The sequence below is a fragment of the Nerophis ophidion genome, linkage group LG16, assembly GCF_033978795.1.
Source record: "Nerophis ophidion isolate RoL-2023_Sa linkage group LG16, RoL_Noph_v1.0, whole genome shotgun sequence".
In the NCBI taxonomy this organism is placed as follows: domain Eukaryota; kingdom Metazoa; phylum Chordata; class Actinopteri; order Syngnathiformes; family Syngnathidae; genus Nerophis; species Nerophis ophidion.
The window spans coordinates 978339-1001091 of record NC_084626.1 but is presented as its reverse complement, the minus strand read 5'-3'; the positions used below and the strand labels follow the sequence as shown (position 1 = coordinate 1001091).

At 38.6% G+C, this 22753-nt stretch overlaps 1 protein-coding gene across 1 annotated transcript in view; it reads right to left on the bottom strand.

Moving 5' to 3' along the window:
• Window positions 1-16142, bottom strand: part of LOC133569961 (dual specificity tyrosine-phosphorylation-regulated kinase 2-like) — a 51072-nt gene extending 34930 nt beyond the window's left edge. The window contains exons 1-2 of the mRNA XM_061922523.1: window positions 15465-16142; window positions 5612-5721 (exon numbers count right to left, since the gene is read on the bottom strand). Of these exons, the coding sequence (XP_061778507.1) occupies window positions 5612-5721; window positions 15465-15507 (153 nt within the window). The 5' untranslated portion in view covers window positions 15508-16142. The remainder of the gene's footprint in view (window positions 1-5611; window positions 5722-15464) is intronic.
• Window positions 16143-22753: the final 6611 nt, after the last annotated feature.

Genomic DNA, 22753 nt, shown 5'->3' with positions numbered 1-22753 from the left:
GTGTAAAAGTTTCACGCTTGCACATCTAAACATATTAAAATGATACTAAAACGAGCGATACTGTGAAAGTTTTTATAATGGTGAGAAACTTTGTTGTTGCTTTCAATAGTAGGTGTAAAAGTTTCACGCTTGCAAATCCAAACATATTAAAATTATACTAAAATTAGCAATACTGTGAAAGTTTTTATAATGGTGAGTAAATTTGTTGTTGCTATGTTTCAATAGTGGGTGTAAAAGTTTCACACTTGCACATCCAAACATGTTAAAATTATACCAAAATTAGCGATACTGTGAAAGTTTTTATAATGGTGAGTAACTTTGCTGTTGCTATGTTTAAATAGTCGGTGTAAAAGTTTCCCGCTTGCCCATCTAAACATATTAAAATGATACTAAAATGAGCGATACTGTGAACGTTTTTATAATGGTGAGTAACTTTGTTGTTGCTATGATTCAATAGTCGGTGTAAAAGTTTCACACTTGCACATCCAAACATTAAAATTACACTAAAATGAGCGATACTGCGAAAGTTTTTATAATGGTGAGTAACTTTATTTTTGCCATGTTTCAATAGTCGGTGTAAAAGTTTCACGCTTTCCCATCCAAACATATTAAAATCGTAATAAAATTAGCGATACTGTGAAAGTTTTTATAATGGTGAGTAACTTTGTTGTTGCTATGTTTCAATAGTAGGTGTAAAAGTTTCACACTTGCACATCCAAATATATTAATATGATACTAAAATGAGCAATACTGTGAACGTTTTTATAATGGTGAGTAACTTTGTTGTTGCTATGTTTCAATAGTCGGTGTAAAAGTTTCACACTTCCACATCTAAACATATTAAAATGATACTAAAATTAGCGATACTGTGAACGTTTTTATAATGGTGAGTAACTTTGTTGTTGCTATGTTTCACTAGTAGGTGTAAAAGTTTCACGCTTGCCTATCTAAACATATTAAAATCATACTAAAATTAGCAATACTGTGAAAGTTTTTATAATAGTGAGTAACTTTGTAGGTGTAAAAGTTTCACATTTACACACCAAAATATATTGATATGATACTAAAATAAGCAATACTGTGAACGTTTTTATAATGGTGAGTAACTTTGTTGTTGCTGTTTTTAAATAGCAGGTGTAAAAATGTCACGCTTGCACATCTAAACATATTAAAATGATACTAAAATGAGCGATACTGTGAACGTTTTTATAATGGTGAGTAACTTTGTTGTTGCTATGTTTCAATAGTCGGTGTAAAGGTTTCACGCTTTCCCATCCAAACATATTAAAATCATAATAAAATTAGCGATACTGTGAAAGTTTTTATAATGGTGAGTAACTTTGTTGTTGCTATGTTTCAATAGTAGGTGTAAAAGTTTCACGCTTGCACATCTAAACATATTAAAATGATACTAAAACGAGCGATACTGTGAAAGTTTTTATAATGGTGAGAAACTTTGTTGTTGCTTTCAATAGTAGGTGTAAAAGTTTCACGCTTGCAAATCCAAACATATTAAAATTATACTAAAATTAGCAATACTGTGAAAGTTTTTATAATGGTGAGTAAATTTGTTGTTGCTATGTTTCAATAGTGGGTGTAAAAGTTTCACACTTGCACATCCAAACATGTTAAAATTATACCAAAATTAGCGATACTGTGAAAGTTTTTATAATGGTGAGTAACTTTGCTGTTGCTATGTTTAAATAGTCGGTGTAAAAGTTTCCCGCTTGCCCATCCAAACATATTAAAATTATAATAAAATTAGCAATACTGTGAAAGTTCTTATAATGATGAGTAACTTTGTTGTAGCTATGTTTCAATAGTAGGCATAAATGTTTCACACTTGCACCTCCAAATATATTAATATGAAACTAAAATGAGCAATATACTGTGAACGTTTTTATAATGGTGAGTAACTTTGTTGTAGCTATGTTTCACTAGTAGGTGTAAAAGTTTCACACAACTAAACTAGTGTTGTCCCGATACCAATATTTTGGTAATTCAAAAGCCAGCATCTGTGATAGTATGGGGGTGCATTAGTGCCCAAGGCATGGGTAACGTACAAATCTGTGAAGGCACCATTAATGCTGAAAGGTACATACAAGCTGCCATTTAAGCGCCGTCTTTTTCATGGACGCCCCTGCTTATTTCAGCAAGACAATGCCAAGCCACGTGTTACAACAGCGTGGTTTTGTAGTAAAAGAGTGCTGGTACTTTCCTGGCCCGCCTGCAGTCCAGACCTGTCTCCCATCGAAAATGTGTGGCGCATTATGGAGCGTAAAATACGACTGTGGCGACCCCGGACTGTTGAACGACTGAAGCTGTACATAAAACAAGAATGGGAAACAATTCCACTTTCAAAGCTTCAACAATCAGTTTCCTTAGTTCCCAAACGTTTATTGAGTGTTGTTAAAAGAAAAGGTGATGTAACACAGTGGTGAACATGCCCTTTCCCAACTACTTTGGCACGTGTTGCAGCCATGAAATTGTAAGTTAATTATTTTTTGCCAAAAAAAAACTAGTTTATGAATCTGAATATCAAACATCTTCTCTTTGCAGTGCATTCAACTGAATATGGGTTGAAAAGGATTTGCAAATCATTGTATTCCGTTTTATATTTACATTTAACACAATTTCCCCACTCATATGGAAACAGGGTTTGTACATAAAACAAGAATGGGAAAGAATTCCACTTTCAAAGTTTCAACAATCAGTTTCCTCAGTTCCCAAACGTTTATTGAGTGTTGTTAAAAGAAAAGGTGATGTAACAGTGGTGAACATGCCCTTTCCCAACTACTTTGGCACGTGTTGCAGCCATGAAATTCCAAGTTAATTATTTTTTGCCAAAAAAAAAACTAGTTTATGAGTTTGAACATCAAACATCTTCTCTTTGTAGTGCATTCAATTGAATATGGGTTGAAAATGATTTGCAAATCATTGTATTCTGCTTATATTTACATCTAACACAATTTCCCCACTCATATGGAAACAGGGTTTGTACATAAAACAAGAATGGGTAAAGAATTCCACTTCCAAAGCTTCAACAATCAGTTTCCTCAGTTCTCAAACGTTTATTGAGTGTTGTTAAAAGAAAAGGTGGTGAACATGCCCTTTCCCAACTACTTTGGCACGTGTTGCAGCCATGAAATTCTAGGTTAATTATTTTTTGCAAAAAAAAAATAGTTTCTGAGTTTGAACATCAAATATGTTGTCTTTGCAGTGCATTCAACTGAATATGGGTTGAAAATGATTTGCAAATCATTGTATTCCGTTGTATATTTACATCTAACACAATTTCCCCACTGATATGGAAACAGGGTTTGAATGGGAAAGAATTCCACTTTCAAAGCTTCAACAATCAGTTTTCTCAGTTCCCAAACGTTTATTGAGTGTTGTTAAAAGAAAAGGTGATGTAACACAGTGGTGAACATGCCCTTTCCCAACTACTTTGGCATGTGTTGCAGCCATGAAATTCTAAGTTAATTATTTTTTGCCAAAAAAAAACTACTTTGAGTTTGAACATCAAACATCTTCTCTTTGCAGTGCATTCAACTGAATATGGGTTGAAAAGGATTTGCAAATCATGTTATTCCGTTTATATTTACATCTAACACATTTTCCCCACTCATATGGAAACGGGGTTTGTACATAAAACAAGAATAGGAAATAATTCCACTTCCAAAGCTTCAACAATCAGTTTCCTCAGTTACTAAACGTTTATTGAGTGTTGTTAAAAGAAAAGGTGGTGAACATGCCCTTTCCCAACTACTTTGGCACGTGTTGCGGCCATGAAATTCTAAGTTAATTATTTTTTTCCCAATAAAAACTAGTTTATGAGTTTGAACATCAAACATCTTCTCTTTGCAGTGCATTTAACTGAATATGGGTTGAAAAGGATTTGCAAATCATTGTATTCCATTTTATATTTACATCTAACACAATTTCCCCACTCATATGGAAACAGGGTTTGAATGGGAAATAATTCCACTTTCAAAGCTTCAACAATCAGTTTTCTCAGTTCCCAAACGTTTATTGAGTGTTGTTAAAAGAAAAGGTGATGTAACACAGTGGTGAACATGCCCTTTCCCAACTACTTTGGCATGTGTTGCAGCCATGAAATTCTAAGTTAATTATTTTTTGCCAAAAAAAAACTACTTTGAGTTTGAACATCAAACATCTTCTCTTTGCAGTACATTCAACTGAATATGGGTTGAAAATGATTTGCAAATCATTGTATTCCGTTTATATTCACATCTAACACAATTTCCCCACTCATATGGAAACAGGGTTTGTACATAAAACAAGAATGGGAAAGAATTCCACTTCCAAAGCTTCAACAATCAGTTTTCTCAGTTCCCAAACGTTTATTGAGTGTTGTTAAAAGCAAAGGTGGTGAACATGCCCTTTCCCAACTACTTTGGCACGTGTTGCGGCCATGAAATTCTAAGTTTATGAGTTTGAACATCAAATATCTTGTCTTTGTAGTGCATTCAATTGAATATGGGTTGAAAAGGATTTGCAAATCATTGTATTCCGTTTATATTTATATCTAACACAATTTCCCCACTCATATGGAAACAGGGTTTGTACATAAAACAAGAATGGGAAAGAATTCCACTTCCAAAGCTTCAACAATCAGTTTTCTCAGTTCTCAAACGTTTATTGAGTGTTGTTAAAAGAAAAGGTGGTGAACATGCCCTTTCCCAACTACCTTGGCACGTGTTGCGGCCATGAAATTCTAAGTTAATTATTTTTTGCAAAAAAAAAAAAATAAAGTTTATGAGTTTGAACATCAAATATCTTGTCTTTACAGTGCATTCAACTGAATATGGGTTGAAAATGATTTGCAAATCATTGTATTCCGTTTTATATTTACATTTAACACAATTTCCCCACTCATATGGAAACAGGGTTTGTACATAAAACAAGAATGGGAAAGAATTCCACTCCCAAATCTTCAACAATCAGTTTCCTCAGTTCCCAAACATTTATTGAGTGTTGTTAAAAGAAAATGTGTTGAACATGCCCTTTCCCAACTACTTTGGCACGTGTTGCGGCCATGAAATTCTAGGTTAATTATTTTTTGCAAAAAAAAAAAAAATAGTTTCTGAGTTTGAACATCAAATATGTTGTCTTTGCAGTGCATTCAATTGAATATGGGTTGAAAAGGATTTGCAAATTATTGTATTCCGTTTTATATTTACATTTAACACAATTTCCCCACTCATATGGAAACAGCCTTTGTACATTTACACATATTAAAAAAGTAGTAAAATTTTTTATGACAGTGCCTGCCTAACAATATTTTGATGATCAGCTAATCAGGTCAACCAGCAAGATTGTACACACCTTTTGAAGCAATCACTCACAGAAAAGTCTGGTGGTACACAAAGTGCATCGAACGGCTTGAAGATAAGAGATAAAGAACCACACTGCCACGCAAAAGTGAAGGCTGAACCTGGTAAAGTTAATGAAATGACGAGAAAGAAACGTGGTTGGAGTAGGGGGGTGGAGGGTTGTGTCTCTCCAAGGAACAGGATGTCTGGAGACAGCCTCTCATAGCAAAGGAAAGAGGCCTTTGTTGGCTTTGTGTGTTTGCGTGTTTGCTTACTGTGTGCTTGGGCATGGGGGGCAGGCCGGAAGGACTGTTTGTGTCGGCGTCCTCTTTGAGGATGTGGTCCGTCCTCATGTACGAGTCATAAAGGCCATCGCCGTGACGCGCTGAGGGGACATAGAGGAACAGAACGCATCAGCATGGGAAAGGACAATAAATCAGAAGCAACAACCAAAGATAAATCATGTCATCTTCTGGAGGGGGTGGGGCAAAGTCAAAGTAGCATTGATTACTTTGTCAATAAAGTCCCCAACTGTGAAAACAAACCGGAGAAGCAGGACGGCTCTGTCCATAGTGAAAATCCCGTCCAATAAATGCATTGTGCCCAAGACAAGGGCAGCGACCTGACCAGCTTAGGTGGGGCTTACGGCCGCAGATTGCTAGCGCTGCAAGTGGTATTATTGGCCTAACGGGGGTAACAGATGCCTGTGTGACGACAGCATCTTTCCGTCTACCCATCTGTCCGTTCAAGCCCCGGTCACGTCCTGCTCGTATCAGGTCAGGTGCGCTCCGAAATAGAGCCAACGTAGCTATTCGACAAGCTAAGTCGTCCACTTAATTTGAGATGATACAAGCCGAGTGCATGCATGAGTGAAGAGGAAGGCGGTTTCTCGTATGACAAAGCCCCCATCCTCAAGCTGTTTATCGCAACAGTTGTTAGGCAGCTTTCTAGCGCACTGGGGATAAGATCCTCCACCTTCTAGGGCTGGGCGATATATCGAATATACCGGATTTCCTTGAATTGCCGCCGGGGCGCTAATTAATTTAAAACCTCTTCTCACTCCTGCGCTTACCAAAGGCATGTGGTAAAAGTAGGCATGCGCTAATTATTTTCAAACCTCTTCTCACTCCGGCACTTACCAAAGGTATGCAGTAAAAAATTTGAGTGTGACGTAAGCTTGGACCTTAAATCCTACTGAATAGCTCTTAATCTTCTTTGCTTTATGCGATTTCAAATTACCGGTATTGAAATCCGCCTCCTCCATTTTGAAAATGATGACAGGGGAAGTGTCACTCGTGACGTCACGAGTTTGACCAGGCGGTAATAATAAGCATGGGCTAATTATTTTGGGAAACGAGTTTGAACCGGCAGTAATTCAAGGCAGGCGCATACTATATGCCATGCGGCAATTCAAAGAAATACGGTACGCGATAAGAGAAAATGACTATATCGTGATATTCGCGTATACGTTCTCACACTACAGGTGTTTCTCGCTCTCTTGTCTCTCCTCACAGAGACATAAAACAAGTGCTCCTTCTTACATACGTCACATACTGTCCCGCGTGCAATGTCATATGCCCTCGCCGAGCAGAGAGGCAGCGGCACGGGTAACGTTAGCAGTGGTGCTAGCGGTGCGAGTGGTAGTACGAGAGAAAAAAGGTGCGAATCTGGTAACAAATGAACTAAGAATTAATTCCCAAGAAAAACAGCACGGGGTTCATCGTATGGCTTCAAGCGGGAAGATGTCGAACAGACAACCGTAATATGTCAAGTATGCGGCAAAAGCGTTGTTACACAAAGTAACATTAGTGAAGTGAATTATATTTATATAGCGCTTTTTCTCTAGTGACTCCAAGCGATTTACATAGTGAAACCCAATATCTAAGTTACATTCAAACCAGTGTGGGTGGCACTGGGAGCAGGTGGGTAAAGTGTCTTGCCCAAGGACACAACGGCAGTGACTAGGATGGCGGAAGCGGGAATCGAACCTGCAACCCTCAAGTTGCTGGCAAGGCCGCTCTACCAACCGAGCTAAACCGCTCATTTGTAGTGTCATTCGAAAAGTCACCCGCTAGAGCAGTGGTTCCCAAATGGGGGTACGCGTACCCCTGGGGGTACTTGAAGGTATGCCAAGAGGTATGTGAGATTTTTTTTTAAATATTCTAAAAATATCAACAAAATCCTTTATAAATATATTTATTGAATAATACTTCAACAAAATATGAATGTAAGTTCATAAACTGTGAAAAAAAAAATACAACAATGCAATATTCAGTGTTGACAGCTCGATTTTTTGTGGACATGTTCCTTAAATTTTGATGTTAAAGATTTCTTTTTTTGTGAAGAAATGTTTAAAAATTAAGATCATGAATCCAGATGGATCTCTATTGCAATCACCAAAGAGGGCACTTTAATTGATGATTACTTCTATGTGTAGAAATCTTTATTTATAATTGAATTACTTGTTTACTTTTCAACAGGTTTTTAGTTATTTTTTTTCCAAATAGTTCAAGAAAGACCATTAGAAATTATCAAAATTTTGTACGGTTATACAATTTAATAAATCAGAAACTGATGTCATAGAGCCGTATTTTACTTCTTTATCCCTTTTCTTCAACCAAAAATGCTTTGCTCTGTTTAGGGGGTACTTGAATTAAAAACATGTTCACAGAGGGTACATCACTAGAAAATGAAGAGTGCTTGAAACTCCACATGTCAACATCTCCGTTCGGTGCCACACCCACAAAATGCCCAGGCAACCATTTCCAGATCAACACCGTATGAAACGAATAGTTAACGTCCGCAGGAACCTTCCACATAGCGAAGGAAATACACTATTTGATTTCCTATTATGCATTTTTATTTGACAAATATTGAAAAATATTTTGTGTACTTTTTTTGTTTTAAACTATGTTAGTGTCGTTCTATACAAAAAGTGCACTTTAATCTAGTGTTATTTTGATATGTCATCTTAGTGACATCATGCACAAAAGTGCACTTGTAGATTGTTTTAAAATGTCTGACAATCTTGCACTTTCTGTTTTGGAAATTACATGAATGTCCGCGCCACTGCTTAATTGTTTAATTTTTAGGAAAATGGACTTAGTTGTGGTTTCCCTCTCTGCATGAAGGTTTAAAATCCGCATATATTAATGCGGTGTGAACAAGAATGTTTTTAACGTAGACACATAGAATCATCATCCTGCTGTGATTATACGCATCAAGTGTTCATTCAAGGTTAAGGAAAAATATGGAGATATATATCATGTATCGTGACAATGGGCTAAAAATATCGATATATTAATAAAAGGCCTTATTGCCCTACGTCTAAACATTACAAAATGACACAAAAGTTGGCAATTTCCGTAGATTCCACGCTTCTGCACTTTGACCATATTATTAGATCAGTCATACTGGAAATACACGGAAAATGTGAAAGAGACGTGGCCTAAAATATAATGAAAGGCCCAGACCTAACCCCTTTTTGTGTTGACACATAGAAACCCTGATAGCCAGAGGACATGTTTGGTGAGCTCCGAGAAAAACAACTGGTGTTCCCTACGACTGGCCCATGAGAGTGTTGGAAGCACGGGCAGGTGCGTCACACCCTGTGTCCCCTTGTCAACAGAACTGCTCCGGGACAGATTAGACTCGCTGCCTGGATACTGACGCATTAGACCTGCACAGCACAGCAAACACGGGCTTTAGATCGCCACAAACATTTATCAGGGCAGAGCACGGACCCGAGTAGCCTTCTGCGAAGTCCTGATCACTCAGCGAGGTCTCTGCTTCTTTAGGACAGAGCTGGGCTTTTGCTTTGATAGCAAACCTCCCAGGAGAAGAAAGAAAACAAACATGCCCTAGTTCCTCAAAGAGAGTCTTCTGCCAAGATAATATTTTTTGTGGAAAAATCAGCCTTTTGTTACAAGATCACGGGACAATTTCACCAATCAACACAATTACACGGACACTTCTGTCGTGGCAGGAAGCACAAAAAGGGAATTGAACATAAGGTTTGCCATTTTGGACTAACTCCAGATGTACGTCCTTGATTTAGAAGTCAAACTATATCAAGATCCTACACACAATACCTCATCATGATAATGTGATGGTGCTTTATAAAATGTGTTATAAAGTCATATGTGAGTGAATTATATTTATATAGCGCTTTTCTCTAGTGACTCAAAGCGCTTTAACATAGTGAAACCCGATATCTAAGTTACATTTAAACCAGTGTGGGTGGCACTGGGATCAGGTGGGTAAAGTATCATGCCCAAGGACAAAACGACAGTGACTAGGGATCGAACCTGGAACCCTCAAGTTGTAGGCACGACCACTCTATTAACCGAGCTATATCGCCCAGGCATGGCTTCATTGTGCATACAACCTTTGTTCAATACTTAGTCGATGCACCTTTGGCAGCAATTCCAGCCTGAAGTCTTTATGCCACAAGCTTGGCACACCCATCTTTGGGGAGTTTCAACCATTCCTCTTTGCAGCACCTCTACAGGTTGAATGGGAAGTGTTGCTTTTCATCCAGGATGTGTCTGTGTCATACTGCATTCATATTTCTCTCTATCTTATTATTTATACTGTTTATTCATATTTTCTATTTTGCCTTGGGTTTATTTTTCTTTATTTTTTTTAACATGTCTGAAATAAAAACATTATTTACAATACAATCCTGTCTAGTGTCCCAGTTCCTGCTGCTGAAAACCACCCCCACAGCATGATGCTGCCACCACAATACTTCACTGTTGGGATGGTATCGGCCTGGTGGAGAGTGGTGCCTGGTTTCCTCAAAACATTCACGACAAAGACTTCAATCTTTGTCTCATCAGACTAGAGAATGTAGTTTCTTATGGTCTGAGAGTCTTTCAGGTGCATTTTGGCAAACTTTTTACAAAGAAACGGTTTCCGGCTGGCCACGCTACTATACGGGCCCGATTGGTGGATTTGCTGCAGAGATGGTTGTCCCTCTGGAAGGTTCCTGTAGCTCTGACAGAGTGACCATCGGGTGCTTGGACACCTGCCTGACTACAGTCCTTCTCCTCCGATCGCTCTGTTTCGATGGCCAACCAGTTCTACGAAGAGTGCTGGTGGTTCCAAACTTTTTCCATTTACGGATGATGGAGGCCACTGCGCTCTTTGGGACCTTCAAGGCATCTGATGTCTTTCTGTACCCTTCCCCAGATTTGTGATTCAATACGATCATGTCTCGGAGGTCTACAGACCATTCCTTTGACCAACCTTGGGACCTTCAAAGCATCAGATGTTTTTCTGCACTCTTCCCCAGATTTGTGATTCGAGTTAATCATGTCTCGGAGGTCTACAGACCATTCCGTCGACAAACCATGGGACCTTCAAGGCATCAGATGTTTTTCTGTACCCTTCCCCCGATTTGTCATTCGAGACAATCATGTGTCGGAGATCTACAGACCATTCCTTCGACAAACCTTGGGACCTTCAAGGCATCAGATGTTTTTCTGTCCCCTTCCCCAGATTTGTGATCCGACACAATCATGTCCAGAGGTCTACAGACCATTCCGTCGACAAACCATGGGACCTTCAAGGCATTAGATGTTTTTCTGCACCTTTCCCCAGATTTGTGATTCGAGATAATCATGTCTCGGAGGTCTACAGACCATTCCGTCGACAAACCTTCCTGGTTTGTGCTCTCCCATGCATTGTCAAGTATGGGACCTTAGACAGGTGTGTACCTTTCTAAATCATGTTCAACCAACTGACGATGCACCTGAGCTCGCTATTGAGCTTCATGGCATAGGCTGTGAATACTTACGTTACTGTGACTTTGTTTTTTATGTTACAAATGCACAACAAAGACAAAAGGTCAAGCACATGTGTGTCATTAAATGTGTTTCTGGGTAGTACAGCGAGGCTCGGGTTCTTTGTAATGTTATCATTGCACCTATCAGTATGACCTCACATTAACAGCAGGGTGCACGTGACAGCAAAAATGAACTATAAGTCGAAACTATTTACAACAACACACACACACACACACACACACACACACACACACACACACACACACACACACACACACACACAAAGTCAGTGTGAAAAGACAGCAATTATATCGCCAAACAGCAGGAAAATAAGAAAAAGAAGAATGTCCTGAAATGTCTGCCAAAACATTGGGATAACAGTTGGCGTTGACATGTTGAGAAGTTTACATGTTGAGAAATAACTACTTCATTTAGACGTAGGTCTGCTGCCTGTCCACAAATTGCCAGGATGTGACATTTGAGCCCACAGCCAAGAAAATAAATGACCATACAAAGCCATTTCTGGCACAAGATATTTATGTAAATGGAAAGAGTTGCCCAAGGGCGAACAGGGTTTCTGCAAGTATCAGCAAATCTAATTTAATACTTTTATTGCCACTTAAAACAAATATACTGCCCATGTCCTACTGCAGAACATTATATATAGTCAGAAGCATGCAATTGTCTGCATACACTACAATGTAAGCATTTGACAATGATAATGTTAAACAGTTGAAAAGTTTACATTAACTGTGGCCAACTTAAGCATTAATTTGATCATAATATACAATAACATAATACAAGTAACCCTTTCAAACGCATTAAACATTCTTCATTATTGTAGTATTATTAATCATTGTAACCAGAGGGTCAATAACTAACATCCCAAACAGGTAAAACTATCATCAAAATAAAATGGAATCTCAATATTTTTTGGCAAAAATTGCACTTCAATAAATACTTAACATTTTCATTTTCCTGAAGGAACTCTTCTGAAGGAATCAATAAAGTACTATATATCTATTTTTGAAGTGCAGTTTTTTTCCCTATTGGATAAACTGAGTAGGATGTATTTTTTTGTTATCTTTTAGTTGCCAATTGCAATTGTGTGACTTTTTTAATGCCTCTGGACATCATATTTAATGTTTTTTAATGCCATTTAAGGCCTTCATTTTTAGAAAATCCACCTTTTAATGCTTTTTGATGACCTGTGGAAAACCGTCTGCGAGAATTTGAAAATGATAACGTTGAAGAGTCGAAAAGTTTACATTAATTGTGGCCAACTTAAGTGCTAACTTAATCATAATATACAATAACAAAATGCAGGGTAACTTTTTCAAACGCAATAAACATATTTTACATTACTGTGGAATTTTTAATCTTTGTAATTAGATGGTCAATAACTTAACTATTTTTAGGTAAGCAATCATCAAAATAAAATTGACTCTTAATATTTGTTGGCAAAAATTGCACTTCAAGAAAAAATTCCACTTCAAGAAATACAGAATATTTTGAAGTGCATTTTTTTTTCCAATTGGATAAACTGGGTAGGGTGGGTTGTTTTGTTGTTTTTTTTTGTTGCCAATTGCAATTGTACAACTTTTTTAATGCCTCTGGACATCATATTCAATGTTTTTTAATGCCATTTAAGGCCTTTATTTTTGCAAAACCCACTTAATGACTTGTATTACTTTTTGATCACCTATTTCCCGTATGTAAGCAAATACTGAACATTTTGAAGAGCTGTTTTTTCCCATTGGATAAACTGGGTAAGGTGGTTTGTTTTGTCGTCTTTTTGTTGCCAATTGCAATTGTATGACTTTTTTAATGCCACTGGATATCATATTTAATGCTTTTTAATGCCATTGAAGGCCTTAATTTTCACAAAACCCACTTAATGACTTTTAATGCTTTTTGATGACCAATGGAAAACCCTCAGTAAGCATTTGACAATGATCATGTTGAAGAGTTGAAAAGTTTACATTACCTGTGGCCAACTTAAGCACTAATTTAATAATATAACATAAAATAATGCAGGTAACTCTTTGAAATGCAATAAACATGTTTTAACATTTGTGTGGATTTATTTTTATCTTTGTAATTAGATGTTCAATAACTTAACTAACCTTAGGCAAACAAACATTTAAATAAAACATTTTGAAGTGCAGTTTTTTCCCAATTGGATAAACTGGGAAAGATGGTTTGTTTTGTCTTTTTGTTGCTAACTGTAAGACTTTTTTAATGCCTCAGGACATCATATATAATGCTTTTTAAAGCCATTTAAGGTCGTCATTTTTGAACAACCCACTTAACAACTTTTAATGCTTTTTGATGACCCATATGTAAGCGAATACTGAACATTTTGAAGTGCAGTTTTTTTTCCCAATTGGATAAACTGGGTAGGGTGGCTTGTTTTGTTGTGTTTTTGTTGCCAATTAAAATTGTATGACTTTTTCAATACCTCGACATCATATTTCATGTTTTTTAATGCCATTTAAGGCCTTCCTTCTTGCAAAATCCACACCAATGACATTTAATGCTTTTTGATGACCTACGGAAAACCTTCTGTAAGCAATTGACAATGATAACGTCAAAGAGTTAAAAAATGTACATTACCTATAGCCAAATTAAGCGATAATTTAATCATAATATAAAATAACATAATGCAGGTAACTCTTTCAAACGCAATGAACATATTTTACATTACAGTGGATTTTTTAATCTATGTAATTAGACTGTCAGTAACTTCACTAGCCTTAGGCAAACAAACATCAAAATAAAATTTGACTCAATATTTGTTGGCACTTTAATAAAACATTTTGAAGTGCAGTTTTCCCCCCAATTGGATAAATTGGGTCAGGTGGTCTGTTTTGTTGTCGTATGTGTTGCTAATTGTATGACTTTTTTAATGCCTCAGGACATCATATATAATGCCTTTTAAAGCCATTTAAAGTCGTCATTTTTGCACAACCCACTCAATGACTTTTAATGTTTTTTGATGACCCTTATGTAAGCAAATATTGAACATTTTTAAGTGCGGTTTGGGTTTTGTTTTCCCAATTGGATAAACTGGATAGGGTGGTTTGTTTTGTTTTCGTTGCCAATTACAATTGTATGACTTTTTAAATACCTCTGGACATCATATTTAATGTTTTTTTGATGCCATTTAAGGACTTCCTTCTTGCAAAATCCACGTTAATGACTTGTAATACTTTTTGATGAGCGATGGAACAACTCCTGTAAGCATTAACTATCCTTAGACAAACAAACACACGAATAAAATGGACTCTCAATATGTTGGCACTCCAATTAATATTGAACATTTTGAAGTGCAGTTTTTCCCGAGTTGGATAAAAATCTGGATCAGGTGGTTTGTTTTGTTGTCATTTTGGTTGCCAATTACAATTGTATGACTTTTTCCAATACCGCTGGAAAACATATTTAATGTTTTTTTAAATGCCATTTAAGGCCTTCCTTTGAGCAAAATCCACCCTAATGACTTTTAATGCTTTTTGATGACCTATGGAAAACCTGTAAGCATTAACCAGCCTTAGGCAAACAAAAATTCAAATAAAATGGACTCTCAATATCAATCAATCAATGTTTATCTATGTAGCCCTGAATCACAAGTGTCTCAATGGGCTGCACAAACCACTGATTGATTGACTCTCAATATGTTGGCACTTCAATAAATATTGAAATTTTTCCCGACTTGGATAAAAACCTGGATCGGGTGGTTTGTTTTGTTGTCCTTTTTGTTGCCAATTAGAAATCTATGCATTTTTAATGCCCAAGGACATTTATTTAACACTTTTTCAATTAATATTGAACATTCTGAAGTGCAGTTTTTATAAATAAATGATAAATGGGTAGCGCTTTTCTACCTTCAAGGTACTCAAAAGGCTTTGACACTACTTCCACATTTACCCATTCACACACACATTCACACACTGATGGAGGGAGCTGCCATGCAAGGCACTAACCAGCACCCATCAGGAGCAAGGGTGAAGTGTCTTGATAAGGACAAAGCGGACGTGATGAGTTTGGTACTAGGTGGGGATTGAACCAGGGACCCTCTACGCCGTCCTTATACCGAAATGGATAAAAACCTGGATCGGGTGGTTTGTTTTGTTGTCCTTTTTGTAGCCAGTTAAAATTGTATGCATTTTTAATGCCTCAGGACATGTATTTAATACTTTTTAATGTAATTTAAGCCCTTCATTACCCTCAAAATCCCTTTAATGACTTTCAATGATTGTTAATGACAGTTACAAATCCAAAAGAAGACCAACAGCAAAAAGAAGAACACTCATACATTTAATAAAAGTAGTTTTGTTACCTGTTGCTATAGGGCCTTCTAGTTTTCTGCTTATGATCATCATGCTTGTAAATAGTTTGTGATGCCAGCATCCGAAGTGAAGAAAAGTCCCAAAAAACGGTAGAGGAAAAAAAAGTTATATATGTTTTCCTACAAAAAAAGTTAGTGATTAATTCGGCTTTGTTTAAACGAATGTTTCGTGTCGGCTGCTAACATTAGCAGGGTGGTCCTTCCCCTCAGCGAGCTAGCCAGCTAGCCACAAAACAATCGTCCACCGACTCTCCTAAAAACCGTTAAAGTCCAAATATTACCGCTGGCCGGTGTTGCCCCGGCGCCCCTCGCCTTTTTCTGTCTAAAAAGCGACTCGACCAAGAGCACCATTCCCGTGTTTTATTCCCCCCGTCGAGCTGACTTTGTAGTTAACAGCAAACGGCGACGCGACGACCGGACTGGCCGGGAACTCTCTTGTCCTCCTTGGCTCGTCTTCGGCGGGCCGGCTATCCAACACAAGCCAGCGAGCGGTGCTCACGCCCCGTGCTAACGGCGCAGACTGGCCGACGCATCCCCACTTTTTCCCCCTGGAAAGCTCTGGTAGTCACCGCCACGAAGAAGCGGTGTTTAATCCGTCGTCTCGGGCGGCATGGGTGTCTTATTCGACGCGGCGAAGTGTGGTCGTTGCTATGGGCGTCTTCAGTGTCCCGGGGGGAACGACGGAGGGCGGGGCAGAGGGCGGGGCTTAGCGGGCTCCAGTTGAGACAGGAGGGTTTGCCGCCTCCTAGTGGCGACTAACTGTACCACACAAACAGCTTTGAAAAAAATACACTTATATCAGTTTTTCAACCTTTTTTTGGAGCCAAAGCCATACTTGCCAACCTTGAAGTGAATTGAAGTGAAGTGAATTATATTTATATAGCGCTTTTCTCTAGTGACTCAAAGCGCTTTACATAGTGAAACCCAATATCTAAGTTACATTTAAACCAGTGTGGGTGGCACTGGGAGCACGTGGGTATAGTGTCTTGCCCAAGGACACAACGGCAGTGACTAGGATGGCGGAAGCGGGAATCGAACCTGCGACCCTCAAGTTGCTGGTACGGCCGCTCTACCAACCGAGCTATCCCGCCCCATGTGTATATATTTTCAAGTATTTCTTATATAAATATATATATACATAAATAATCAGTTCATGAATGAGTATATCCGTTCGGCCCCCGCGTTCAATGGAGAAGTCTGATCTACAAAATTTTGCAGGCACCGAACCCCTTCCCCTTCGAGCTGTCCTGGATGAAGTGAAGTGAAGTGAAGTGAATTATATTTATATAGCGCATTTTCTCTAGTGACTCAAAGCGCTTTACATAGTGAAACCCAATATCTAAGTTACATTTAAACCAGTGTGGGTGGCACTGGGAGCAGGTGGGTAAAGTGTCTTGCCCAAGGACACAACGGCAGTGACTAGGTTGGCAGAGGCAGGGATTGAACCTGCAACCCTCAAGTTGCTGGCACGGCCACTCTACCAACCGAGCTAAACCACCCGAGCTAAACCAACTGAAATTATTCTTTTTCCAATCATTTTGGAACTTGCAAGCGTATTTCTTCTTCTTACTCGTCGTCGCCATGTCTCTTCTCTGTAATGTTTTTTTGGACATTACTACTTGCCGTTGTTTCGAAGCAATGCATGATGGGGATCCGGATGTTGCATGTCAGTGTATTAACGTGCCGGCTAGAATAAACAAGCGCTGAGAAATAGCTCCGTGCCTGCCTACTTTATGGGTTATAGATAAACCTATGGATGACGGAGATTTATATAATAGTCTCCTTTTCAGGTTGTAGAGGACGGTAAAGGCAGTGCCTTTAAGGCACGCCCCCAATATTGTTGTCCGGGTGAAAATCGGGAGAATGGTTGCCCCGGGAGATTTTCGGGAGAGGCACTGAAATTCGGGAGTCTCACGTAAAATTCCAGAGTGTTGGCAAGTATGGTTTCACGTCCTCCCTTGAGCAATATTTCCCGCATCTACTTTGTTTTAGCAATCAAGACTATTTCAGTTGTTTTTATCCGTCTCAGTTGGGACATTGTTGATTGTCATGTCAAGTTCGGATGTACGTCCTGGACGCCGTCTTTGCTCCACAGTAAGTCTTTGCTGTCGTCCAGCATTTTGTTTTTGTTTACTTTGTAGCCAGTTCAGTTTTAGTTTTGTTCTGCATAGCCTTCCCTATGCTTCAATGCCTTTTCTTAGGGGCACTCACGTTTTTGTTTATTTTTGGTTTACCCAAGAAACTTTTTTTTTACCTGCACCCTGCCTCCCGCTGTTTCCGACATCTGCATTACCATGAATTGATTAACGTGGACCCCGACTTAAACAAGTTGAAAAATTTTTGTGTCACCATTTAGTGGTCAATTGTACGGAATATTTACTGCACTGTGCAATCTACTAATACAAGTTTTAATCAATTAATCAATACAAAGCAATTAGCTACCTGCTGCCACCTACTGATATGGAAGAGTATTACACGGTTACTCTGCCAAGCTCTCGATAGCACCGACTCTCAACAACAACTAGAGTATAATTTGAGTATAAAAGACTATTAGACTATAACAAAAATATTATAATTAATGGTTTGCAAAAAATATTTTTAACCCAAATAGGTGAAATTATATAAACCTCCCACGGCAGACTAATGTGCCACGGCACAGTGGTTGAAAAACACTGCACTATATTGCCAAAAGTATTTGGCCACCCATCCAAATGATGAGAATCAGGTGTCCTAATCACGTGGGCCGGTGTATAAAATCAAGCACTTAGGCATGGAGACTGTTTCTACAAACATTTGTGAAAGAATGGGCCGCTTTCAGTGATTTCCAGCATGGAACTGTCATAAGATGCCAACTGTGCAACAAATCCAGTTGTGAAATGTCCTCGCTCCTAAATATTCCAAAGTCAACTGCGGGCTTTATTATAAGAAACACAAAGAGTTTGGGAACAACAGCAACTCAGCCACCAAGTGGTAGGCCACGTAAACTGACAAGAGAGGGGTCAGCGGATGCTAAAGCGCATAGTGCAAAGACTTTCTGCCACAGTCGGTTGCGACAGAGCTCCAAACTTCATGTGACCTTCCAATTAGCCCACGTACAGTACCCAGAGAGCTTCATGGAATGGGTTTCCATGGCCAATCAGCTGGATCTAAGCCTTATATCACCAAGTCCAATGCAAAGCGTCGGATGCAGTGGTGTAACACACGTCGCCACTGGACTCTAGAGCAGTGGAGACACGTTCCCTGGACTAATGAATCACGCTTTTCTATCTGGAAATCTGATGGACGAGTCTGGGTTTGGAGGTTGCCAGGAGAAAAGTACATTTTGGACTGCATTGGTGGAGGAAAAATAATGGTGTGGGGTTGTTTTCCAGGTGAAAGTTACATCGAATGCTCCAGGATACCAAAACATTTTGGACAATTCCCTGCTCCCAACCTTGTGGGGAACAGTTTGGATTGGGCCCCCTTCCTCTTCCAAAATGATTGTGCACCAGTGCACAAAGCAAAGTCCATAAAGACATGGATGACAGAGTCTGGTGTGGATAACCTTGACTGGCCTGCACAGAGTCCTGACCTGAACCCAATAAAACACCTTTGGAGTGAATCAGAACGGAGACTGAGAGCCAGGTTTTCTCGACCTACATCAGTGTGTGTGACCTTTTAGAAGAACGGTGGAAAATTCCTATAAACACACTCCGTAACCTTGTGGACAGCCTTCCCAGAAGAGCTGAAGCTGTAAAAGCTGCAAACGAACCCTATGGGTTAGGAATGGGATGGCACTTCAAGTTCATACGTGAGTCAAGGCAGGTGACCAAATATTTTTGGCAATACAGTGTACTATTATTATTTCATCCTGAGAACCAGAAAAAAATATTGTTTTTTTTACATAAAAAATTGAGTGTGGTGAAAAAATATGGGCATTTTATGAAATGTAATACATGCAGTACAGAACTGTATCAAGTTCCAATTAAATTATTATTTCATCCATCATATGTATTCCTTTGATTACGATTAATTATGTTTTAACTGTATTTATCCAGAAAAGTCCTGTTGAGATGAATAAAAATAAAAATAAAAATCACATTTATAGCACTCAATTTGCTTCACAGAGAGCTGAGTACCCATTATACAGTCACTCCACATTCACACATTGATGGTGGTAAGCATCATTAGTAGCAGCAACCGCCCTAGGGTAGACTGACGGAAGGGCGGCTCCGACCACCGCCAAACATTCATTACGTACACCAGTGTGAGCACCACTGGGAACAAGGTGGGTGAAGTGTCTTGCCCAAGGACGCAACGGCCTTGACTAGGATCTCCGAAGCTGGAGTCGAACAGTCGCATCTTGGATAACATCTTAGAGAAGCTTTCCGCTCTGCAAGGCAAAATGATGATCGGTTTGAGAGCCAGAACGGACCAACCACTGGAATGTGTTTGCTTGCCCTAACCATAACAATCCTGATCTAGAATCCGCGCTCTCCATGCATTGGCTGTAAACACCCCAGTGAGACCATTGCAGTGAAAGACCCCCACCCCATCACAGCTTCACCCGCACGGTATGCTGGACTAAGGAGCAGCACAATTATGTTTTTGTGTGTCGTAAATATGTGCTGATACTGTACGGGCTTATTGTTGCCCGAAAACGGAATCCTTATTATAATGTACCGTCATTTTGGGACCATAAGCCGCACTTAAAACCCTTTCATTTTCTCAAAAATGGACGGTGCGCTTTATAACCCTATTGCGCATAACGTACGTATTAATTCCGGTTGTGCTTACCAACCTCGAAGGGATTTTTTTTTGGGTACGATAAGTGTGACCAGTCACACATAAGAGATACCTGTGAACTGCAGGTTGACGCCTGTTCAATAAATGACGCGAGCAAGCGCCCGTAAGCAAGCAGCACAAAAACGTTGTTTCATTGGGAAAATGGAACATTACATACGGCACTCATAAATCCGTCGAAATGTTTCAGTACAACTTTGGTAAGCTACGAAGCCGCACCGCTTGATGGATTTTAGGTACCATAGTCAGACGTACTGTGCTTCAACAGACGGTATAAGGTCCCCAAAATGGTACCTATTAGGAGACATATTAGTGACTCTCAAACTGTTGTATACGTACCAATAGTGGTACGAGGGTTCCATCTAGTGGTATGCCAAATAATGACTTAATTAAATATTCCAACACAGTGTTACTGTTCAAACTGTGTGTGAAGTTACAGTGGCCAAAAATGTTAAATATACTTTTGGTACGCCATATAATTACTTAATTTGGTACGCCAAATAATTACTTAATAAAATATTCCAACACAGTGTTACTGTTCAAACTGTGTGTAAAGTTACGGTGGCCAAAAATATTGAATATACTTGCGTTACGCCAAATAATTACTTAATTAAATATTCCAACACAGTGTTACCATTCAAACTGTGTAAAAAGTTACAGTGGCCAAAAATATGAAATATACGTGTGGTACGCCAAATAAATAATTAAATATTCCAACACAGTGTTACTGTTCAAACTGGGTGTGAAGTTACAGTGGCCAAAAATATGAAATATACTTGTGGTACGCCAAATAAATAATTAAATATTCCAACACAGTGTTACCGTTCAAACTGGGTTTGAAGTTACAGTGGCCAAAAATATTAAATATACTTGTGGTACGCCAAATAATTACTTAATAAAATATTCTAACACAGTGTTACTGTTCAAACTGTGTGTAAAGTTACAGTGGCCAAAAATGTTAAATATACTTTTGGTACGCCATGTAATTACTTAATTTGGTACGCCAAATACTTACTTAATAAAATATTCCAACACAGTGTTACTGTTCAAACTGTGTGTAAAGTTACAGTGGCCAAAAATATTAAATATACTTGTGGTACGCCAAATACTTACTTAATAAAATATTCCAACACAGTGTTACTGTTCAAACTGTGTGTAAAGTTACAGTGGCCAAAAATATTAAATATACTTGTGGTACGCCAAATGATTACTTAATTAAATATTCCAACACAGTGTTACTGTTCAAACTTGGTGTAAAGCTACAGTGACCAAAAATATTAACTATATTTGTTAATTAAAACCTCTGCCTTGTTTTTAATGAATATGTAGTCCTACTACACTACTGTATTTTAATGTAGCTCGGTTGGTCCACTGGCTGTGCCAGCAACTTGAGGGTTCCAGGTTCGATCCCCGCTTCCGCCGTCCTAGTCACTGCCGTTGTGTTCTTGGGCAAGACACTTTACCCGCCTGTTTAAATGTAACTTAGATTTTGGGTTTCACTACGTAAAAGCGCTTTGAGTCATTAGAGAAAAGTGCTATATAAATATACTTCACTTCACTCATTATGGTGCTACTTGGAGAGTTTTCTAAGGTGATACTTGATGATAAAAGTATGAGAAAAACTGCTATAGGGAAAATATCCGGTTGATGAAACCCCTCCCTCTAAAAAATCCGCCCCACACCGGAATTTTTGGACCCATCCGTTGGTTTCAACCAACTCAGTGGTTAGAGGGTCCGCCCGTGAGTTCAAACCCTGGCCGAGTCATACCAAAGACTATAAAAATGGAAACCCATTACCTCCCTGCTTGGCACCCAGCATCAAAAGTTGGGATTGGGGGTTAAATCACCAAAAATGATTCCCGGGCGTGGCCACCGCTGCTGCTCACTGCTCCCCTCACCTCCCAGTGGGTGAACTAGCTAACCGCTAACAGCAAGTTAGCGCTTCTCAATGTAAACAAATGGGCGGATCTACGCCTGACATCCACTGTAATGATACCAAGTACAATACCGTATCTGGTCGATACTACTATAATTATATCGATATTTTTTATCACCACAAAATCTTTTTTCCTTTAAAAAAAAAAAATCATATTATGTTTATAAAGTCAGGAAATACGTCCCTGGACACATGAGGACTTTGAATATGACCAATGTGTGATCCTGTAACTACTTGGTATCGGATCAATACCTAAATGCATGGTATCATCCAAAACTAATGTCAAGTATCAAAGAAGAGAAGAATAAGTGATTATTACATTTTAACAGAAGTGTAGATAGAACATGTTAAAACAGAAAATAAGCAAATATTAACAGTAAATGAATAAGGAGATTACTAATATATTTTTACAGTTTGTCCTTTATAATGTTGACAAAATAATAGAATATAAATGACACAATATGTTACTGCATAGGTCAGCAGACTAATTAGGAGCCTTTGTTTGTTTACTTACTACTAACTACTTACTTGCTACTTTGTTTTTTTACTTACTACTAACTAC